This window comes from Phalangium opilio, unplaced genomic scaffold (genome assembly GCF_054372755.1).
Source record: "Phalangium opilio isolate 3A_F unplaced genomic scaffold, DU_Popi_V2 ptg000002l_1, whole genome shotgun sequence".
NCBI lineage: Eukaryota > Metazoa > Arthropoda > Arachnida > Opiliones > Phalangiidae > Phalangium > Phalangium opilio.
In genome coordinates, this window is record NW_028324144.1 from 17,471,541 (window position 1) to 17,479,647 (window position 8,107).

General features: G+C 40.5%; 2 protein-coding genes across 4 annotated transcripts; both read left to right on the plus strand.

Annotated features, from left to right (window-relative positions):
• The first annotated feature begins 203 nt into the window (after positions 1–203).
• LOC149722303 (uncharacterized) lies at positions 204–4,345 on the plus strand. The gene is made up of 5 exons (XM_089864678.1): positions 204–285; positions 352–431; positions 512–3,189; positions 3,406–4,135; positions 4,330–4,345. Exons 3-5 carry the CDS (start codon positions 777–779, stop codon positions 4,343–4,345), a joined length of 3,159 nt encoding a protein of 1,052 aa, XP_089720804.1. The 5' UTR covers positions 204–285; positions 352–431; positions 512–776.
• A 52-nt stretch (positions 4,346–4,397) lies between these two features.
• On the plus strand, positions 4,398–7,970 carry LOC149722304 (uncharacterized). 3 transcript variants are annotated; one of them, XR_016377740.1, is made up of 3 exons: positions 4,398–7,512; positions 7,572–7,721; positions 7,795–7,934. XR_016377740.1 is itself a non-coding variant. In XM_089860658.1 (2 exons), the coding sequence occupies exons 1-2, from the start codon at positions 4,449–4,451 to the stop codon at positions 7,864–7,866; spliced, it is 3,345 nt and encodes a 1,114-aa protein (XP_089716784.1). In that variant the 5' UTR covers positions 4,398–4,448; the 3' UTR covers positions 7,867–7,970. The 3 variants fall into 3 exon arrangements, 1 of the variants encoding a protein (XP_089716784.1); XR_016377741.1 differs by having other exon boundaries at positions 7,605–7,721; XM_089860658.1 differs by having other exon boundaries at positions 4,398–7,721; positions 7,795–7,970.
• The last annotated feature ends 137 nt before the right edge of the window (positions 7,971–8,107 follow it).

Consider the following 8,107-nt stretch of genomic DNA (forward strand, 5'->3'; position numbering starts at 1 on the left):
GAAGGGTCACTGGTCCCGGGACCAGTTTCATATTTAAGACATAGGGGTCACTGGTCCGGATGACTAGTTCAGAAATAAACCTTATTTCCAAGCCTGCTGCAGGTTTCGTCGTTGAGCGCGTGATCGAGTTGGCTAAATAGGCCCAGTGGGACAGTGACTGCAAGAAATAGATTTTTTGATCTACATGTGAACTAAACTGAACTGAATATTAAGTTCGTCCGGTCACGTTCTGCTGGTTGAAGCGCTTCAGGCAAAGACATTCACTTTACTCGTGAAAGGTTATAGGTAAGCCTAATTACATTTTCAAGAGTTTAAGTTTTAATTTTTTCAGTTGTGGAATTTGCTAAGCAGCATTTCAGTTCACTTGGGTTTGACGCTTTTCTAAAAGCGGACTAAGCTGTACATTGCTGTTTCTTAGCGTCTTTTTAAAGGTAAGGAAAATTTTCTTACTTCATTGTCTGTGTATTGTTTCAATTTGTGTTTTATGAGACCTTTTTTCGTGGCTCAACAGAGAGACCTTTTTTCGTGGCTCAACAAAGAGACCTTTTTTCGTGGCTCAACAGAGAGACCTTTTTTCGTGGCTCAACAGAGAGACCTTTTTTCGTGGCTCAACAGAGAGACCTTTTTTCGTGGCTCAACAGAGAGACCTTTTTTCGTGGCTCAACAGAGAGGCCTTTTTTCGTGGCTCAACAGAGAGACCTTTTTTCGTGGCTCAACAGAGAGGGGGTCCTTTCTTGCTCTAAAAGAAGCTTTTCTGGCTTTGAAAGAGAACTAAAATGGTTTCTCAACGTGCTAAGAAACAAAAAGAACGCCTAAAACATATAAAGCGAATGGCGTTGAAAGACCAAGCTCAGGCTAGGATGAAAAAGATTTTGGAAAAATCTGCAACAAACCGAGTTAGGTGTAAAAGGTACTATTTAAAAAAAAAACACCTCTCTCAGAGTAAAAAATCGAGTGATGGCCTCAATCGCAAGTCATTATTGACAAGTTCAACAAAAATACAAAAGGTTTTGCAGGCCCCTAAAATAGGTGGCGCTTCGCGACAAAGAAAAGGTGGTACGAACCCTACCAATTATTATGTTAAAAAAATCTCCTTCAACAAAGGAATTTTTAAAACAAAAAATAAAAAGATGATTGCCGAAAGTTTCAAGCGGTTTTTGATCACGCGACTTACGGAACGGTTGATGACGACAAAAACTTCTGCAAATTCATGTAAAAAGCAAAGTTCCAAATTTACATCCCACAAACTCCAATGCCAGTTGCTATCTGGAAAAACATTTCACTTAAAAAGGCAAATATATTCGGCCTTCCAGGCAAGACGTTCGTTACTTATTGAAGATTTCAAAAGTTTTGCCAAGAAAGTGCAAGAAATTGGATTGGTAGATAGTGACAATTTTATCAAAGTCATTGGAGGAAAAAGGCTTCACAATAGTCTTGAAGAAGCTTTTTATCACGAGACAACATATTTTACTTTGGGGAATGATGGCAGAATTTTAAAAAACGAGGACCACGAAACACGTTTTGAAAAGATTTTGCAGTTCGACGAAAATGGTCTTCTAATAAAGGTGCTACGAGAAAGCTCTCGTAGCGGCGAAAATGTTAATGAATTATGGGTTGATGAAACTGGTAATTTTATTGACCAGAAAAGACTGAACAGAGGCATTGAACGCTGCTTGCAAGTTAATGATTTCGGTGTTGTCACGAATCTATTCAATGCAGTAGAAAACGTTTCAAAGGACAAAAATCCCAAAGCGAATATCGTAATTAACGAATCTGGGTTTATTGAAACCAAAGAAAAAGCTTCTTATTGGGAATGCAGTGACATTTGCAACGTTAGAGAGCGGACTATTTTTAAAGTCATAGCTTTCATTAATCAGGCGGCAAAGGCCAGTGATAGCGTCTTAAATGAACTTTTGAGTTCTGATTTTGACGTTTGCTCCTACAAAAATAAGTTTTGCCAGAAATCCATTGTCAAATTGCCATCGGACGATTCAGATTTTGAAGTGCAAGTTCTTCCGTATCTTGGTCATTTCTTATATTGCTCTGAAAGCGAGGAATGCCAAAGTTACTTGAGAGCCTTCAGAGAATTGGCTTCGCATTACTCGGGGATCAGAACAATTTTGAGTAAACTCTACTCTGTTCGAGCGTTGCTTAGCGCTTTATCAACATTGACTGATGAGATAGATCATGGTGATTTCGAATCTCTTCAAAATGTTATACCCAAAATGAGAAAAATTGTTGAGGCACGTGGCTTGAAAATGTCGAATGCGGAAAACGAGGCGGCGAAAGGCGATGAAAGTGATATAAGGCCTTGTCTCGATGAGAGTGAAATCTTGGCTTTCTACAATAAACAATTTGCTAGAGCTGAGCGTGATATTAATGAATTTCACGACACATCTTGCGATTGTTGCGCTAGATTATTAAAAAATTCAGATTTGAGGACAGTGGAAAAACTGGGATGCACTTCAGTTTTTGACAACCACGCCTTTCTCATTTTAAGAGCTGGTTTGCTATTGAAAAATCCTGACTTTAGAGAAATGGACATGCTTTTATGCCCTTATTGTTCTAAAGAGTTGCGAAAGGGAAAAATTCCAATTAGATGTTTCCTCAACGGCTTGGGAGTTGACGTCCCTCCGACAGAAGTCACGAGTTTGAACATGTTTGAAAAGGCCTTAATTCAGCTTGTGAAAGCATTTCACACTGTGGTCCGGTTAGGTACCAAAACTAATTCCAATATGCAGTTTGGTGCGGTGAAAGCTTTGAAAGGTAGAATCATATACTTGCCAATTCCAGTCCAAAAAAATTTGGATATGATACCAACAGCACTGCCTAAAGATCACGAATTGCACGTCTTGGTTAATGGTCTGCCCACTAGTGACAAAAAGGTTTGGCAAAAAATTGTTCGCCTTGATGCTTTGAAAAGGGCCGTCACTGAGCTGAAAAAAATTAATCCCCTGTACAAAGACATAGATATTACTCAGATCAATGAGGATTATATTTATGGCACCGAAGAGATTAACGGAACTATTGAACATGAAAATTCATTAACTCCCGATGAATTAATGGTAAAAACGGATCCGCTGGCGCTGTTAAACAACCTCGACGAGGTCAATAAAATCGGCTTCACTACAGTTGAAAAAAATCCGCAAGCGGAATCGCACCAAATCGATATCGATGTTATCAACGATGGTGTGATCGAATCAAATCTTTCGCAAGACGACCGTTATAAAATTTTAACTCAACCTGAGGCACTGTTGCGAAAACTCTCAAAAGATGAAGTGAATGAGCTGTACGATCACTATACAATTCACCCGGTGAATGTTCAGCCGTCAAAAGATTTGTTGGCTTCTTACCAAATGAAGCGTGTCGAAGCCGAGCCTATCAGTAATTGGGACAAAAATCTAGAATACATGTCATTCGTGCACTTGTTCCCAATGGCTCGCTATGGCAAGCACGACGAAAGACCGTTTGGGAAAATGACGGAAACTGAATACCGACTTTCTCGTCTTTTGAACGCGAATCCAATGTTTAGACGAGATTATGCGTTCATGTTCCATTTATACCAAGAGGCCGAAATGAAATCCATTAACAGTAGTTTGAATTACGTTCTACGAGTGAAAAAACCCATGAACGTATCTGTCAATAATCTCGTGAATCAAGTTGAATCTCGAGACTCCGAGCTCGAGAGTAATTTAGCGACTTTCATGGGCCACATTCGAGGAACTAAGGATTATTGGTATAAAGTTCTCAAATGTGTTTTGGCCATGATTAGAGAGTATGGCCCACCTACTTGGCTTTTAACCTTTAATCCGGCCGAATACGATGACATTGAACTTCACGACCACCTACGACGGGTGAATGCTGACGTGCCAGGGATCGAATCTATGTCGGTGGCTGAACTATTAAATTTAGATCCACTTAGCGTCAGTTTGCATTTTCACAACAAAGTGAGGTCGCTACTAAACAACTTTGTGCTATGTAAAGAAAATCCGGTTCTTGGACCGATAGCGCATCATTTTGTGCGCGTCGAGTACCAATCTCGCGGCTTGGCGCATTATCATTGCTTGTTGTGGGCTGAGGAAGCTCCCATGATTGGTTCCTGTTCGGCAATAGCTATTTTGGAGTACGTGCAGAAGTATGTCACGTGTTCAATCCCAAAAGCTGCTGAAAGTCCAGAACTTTACCGGCTAATAAAAAAATTTCAAACACATAAATGTTGCAGCAGTTGCTACCGAAAGGTTAAGAGAGGAAATAAGGAGCTGAAAGTGTGTCGCTACGGTTTTCCTCGAAACGTAACAAACGTTGCGACTTTGAACTCTGTTGAATCAGTTACGCGTCATCGTAAATTGAAACGAGGCCAAAAACGTTTGTACGATTTGCCCAGAAATGAAAACGAAGTTTTTATCAATGACTACAATCCGGCATTACTTTTGGCTTTGAAAGCCAATATGGATTTGCAGTTTGTCGCCGATTCCTCGGAACAAGTGGCGATATACGTCACGTCGTACGTGACAAAGGGAGATCGGGCTGAAATGGATCAGTGTTTCGCTGAGTTGGCACACGAAAGCTTGTCAAAAAGATTGTTCGCTTATGGACTGAAATCTTTCACAAATAAGTCGGTCGGAATTTACGAAGCTTTGGACATGATGTTGGGTCAGAAATTGTTTCAAAAGTCTGACAGCACCAAGTTTATTAACACTAACGTGAAAGAAAACCGATGCAAAGTTTTGAAATGTTACAAGGATCTTGCACGCTTGAGGGAAATTGATCCTGACAGCGAAGACATTTGCCTAAAAGGGTTTGTGGACGACAAGTATCCCAACAGACCCGATAGTTTGGAAGATTTAAGCTTGCGAGAGTTCGGACGGTTTTACGATTACGTAAAGTACTCGGAGGGAGCGAAAAAATCTGAAAATGTAATCGAGTTGAAAAATAATCTCGGTTTGATGAGAAAGAGGATTAAGCCCTACATAATAGAACATTACGTTCACGACCCAATAGAGGAACCAGAAAAGTACTGCCACGCTCTACTAATTCTGTTCAAACCATGGCGAAACGAGACTGAGTTATTGGGCGAGTTTGCAACCTTCGCTGAAGCTTTCGAAAGCACATTATCAACGCTAAAACCCATGAGAGAATACCACGAGAAATTCTCGGTATCCAAAGAAGTTCTAAAGAAGCGCAAAGCCTCCGAAAAGGCTAAAGAGATTGCCGCGATTTCGGATGCAGAAAGCTATGACGATGAAAATGCCCTTCAAGGGAAAGAAATCGTCGTTGAAACAGAAAATGCGATGCATGATGTCGAAGCCGCTATGGAAATTGATTTCGAGGGCACGGCACTAGACCAAGTTGCGTTACTCAACAATGATCAAAAAAGGGTTTATGACAAAGTCATGGATCACTTCACTCAAGAGGGAGGAAAATTTGAGAATTTCTGCCACTTTGTATCTGGTCCGGGCGGCACTGGAAAGTCCTTTCTTATTGCTACTATCGCCAACGCCGTTAGACGTCACTTTAAAAATGCCGGTAGCGTCGCGATAGCCGCTCCTACGGGCTTGGCTGCCCTAAATGTCAACGGCGTAACGTTGCACAGATTACTTATGTTGCCAGTAGAACATGGGCGTACCGCGGAATACCATTCCCTCAATTCCGAAAATATTTCCATTATGAAACAAACTCTGGGAAATTTGAAACTCTTGATTGTCGATGAGATTTCTATGGTGTCTTCGGTACTACTAACTTACGTTCATTTGAGGCTAAATGAATTTTGGGAAATGAACAAGCCTTTCGGCGGTGTGGTTTGCGTTCTTGTTTTTGGAGATTTCTTCCAATTGCCGCCTGTACAGGGTAATCCTGCGTTTTTAAAAGTCACTTCCCAGGAAGCTAGACTAAGATTTAATAGCATTGGAGGCACTGATCTTTGGAAGTATTTCGGATACGATGAACTAACGCAAAACGTTCGTCAGGCGGACGACCGAGTTTATGGCGACCTTCTTAACCGAATTAGAGTCGGAACTGTTACGAAAGATGACGTTTCAACCTTAGAAAGTAGACTAGTTACGGGAGGGAACAAAATTCAGGTGGCTATGAATCTTTACCTTAAGCTGGTTAAAGAAGGATTTCATCCCATCTGTTTGATGCCGAAATTGGCCATGTGCGATAAATTCAACATAAAAATGCTAGAGGAAAGCCGACAGAAAGTTGAATGCGTTCAATGCGAAGACAAACTCGTTGATTACGACAAAAAAATTACCAAAAACATTGTCAGGAGATTGAAAATGTTAGACAATGAGCCGTCAAAAACTGGAGGTCTAGAGAGCAAGCTGTATCTCTGCGTTGGATCTCGAATAATGGTTAGGAGAAACATCAATTTTGAAGAAGGTGTTATTAACGGCACCATGGCCATTATAACGGGATTCCAAAAGAACGACAGTGGGAACATCACTGGTATCCGTATCAGAGTAGATCGGGAACCAAGCGACGAGAACAATAAGCCCGACTTTTTAGTCGAGAAAATGAGCGTCAAGTTCTTGCTAATGACCAATTTATACGTCAAACGAACGCAATTTCCGGTAATCTTGGCATATGCCATTACTATACACAAAAGCCAGGGAATGAGTTTAAAATGCGCAATTATGGATTTGGGATCAAATTTATTTGGAACTGGCATGGCATACGTCGCTTTATCGCGAGTGACTTCCTTGGCCGGTCTCCATCTCTTGCAATTAGACCCGAATAAAATTACGGCAGATGGACGAGCCATTGCGGAGTATAACAGGCTGCGTCAAAAACACAGACCTGATCTTCCACTTATAGAAATCGTCGGGTCGGAAGGAAAGAGAGGTACAAAAAGGCCGACGTCGAGGTGTATTTTAGAAGTTGAAGGAGAGAGATCTGATGAAACGGCAAAAGAAAGACCAAATAAAAAGATCAGACTAGGTCTTCAGAGTATAGACATTTTTCCCTTGAAGGGATTTGAAAATGGAGATGGAGTAACGTGCTACGCAAATAGCGTTTTGCAATTGTTGTTACTGATTCCGGAATTAAGGAACATTATTAAAGAGCACAAAGGATCATTGAGCGATAAGCCCATTTTGACTTGCCTTCGTAACACTATTGAGCATGTTGAAAATTCCAATGAGAGTTTCAGCGACGATGGTTTCAATTTGCGAACGGCTGTTGGGTTGCCTTTTACCCACAACGAACAGCAAGATGCTAGTGAATTCTTATGGGTTCTCTTGCCAAGACTTTGCGAAGAAATGGAAACTCCTGACTCTAACGCTCTACGGGAACTATTATGGACAAAGTCGCAAAACGTTACCAAATGCCCCAGCTGTCACCTGGAAAAAAGTTCTGGAAACATTATCCAAAGCTGCATCTTCACTCTTCCTTTGCCAAACCTCTGTAAAATTGATTGGAAACTATTAGTCGAAAGGATGAGACCAACAATGATGCCTTGCGAAACTTGTAAACGCAGAGAGATTGATGAACGTGATGTATTGATTTCAGCCGGTAAGTACGTATTTCTGTGGTTTCCAAGAGATACTGTAGTAAATGGTCACCCAATTAAGATTTTAACCAAAATATCTGGATTCGAAAATCAGAAAGTGGTTTTAAACCACAGCGTTTACAAAACTAGGGGCGTGATCATTCATAAAGGTTCTTCTTTAAACCAAGGTCACTATCTAAACTTTATTCGAAAAGATAACAGCTGGTACGAGGTTAGTGACACAACAATCACCAAGCGAGACAGATTCCTCAGTAACTTGACTGACGTCTCAATCATCCTTCTAGAGAAAGTCTCTCTTTTTTAAAGAGAACCCAGCAAAACTGGCGTTGTTCAGAGTGATCAATAAAAAGTGGTAAATTAAGGAAACATGGGAAATTTGCCCTTGAAATATACGCAGATATTGGCGTAAAATGTTACCGAGAAAATAATGAAATTGCAGGGGAAAAACTTGGGAGAAATTGTGGGGGAAAAACTAGGAAGAAATTGTAGGGAAAAAACTAGAAAGCAATTGTTGTAAAATAACGGAGATATAAAGGAAAATATAAATTATCTAGCAAATACTCCATTCAAATATTAAGTAGGAACTTTATTATAATT

What these genes read in the sequence shown, in the direction of transcription:
- LOC149722303 (XM_089864678.1), top strand. Translation starts at nt 777, where the DNA reads ATGGTTTCTCAACGTGCTAAGAAACAAAAAGAACGCCTAAAACATATA. An exon ending in TATCGATGTTATCAACGATG is followed by an intron (nt 3,190 to 3,405) that starts GTGTGATCGAAT and finishes ACAAAAATCTAG; the next exon opens with AATACATGTCATTCGTGCAC.
- LOC149722304 (XM_089860658.1), top strand. Translation starts at nt 4,449, where the DNA reads ATGGATTTGCAGTTTGTCGCCGATTCCTCGGAACAAGTGGCGATATAC. An exon ending in AAGATAACAGCTGGTACGAG is followed by an intron (nt 7,722 to 7,794) that starts GTTAGTGACACA and finishes TCATCCTTCTAG; the next exon opens with AGAAAGTCTCTCTTTTTTAA.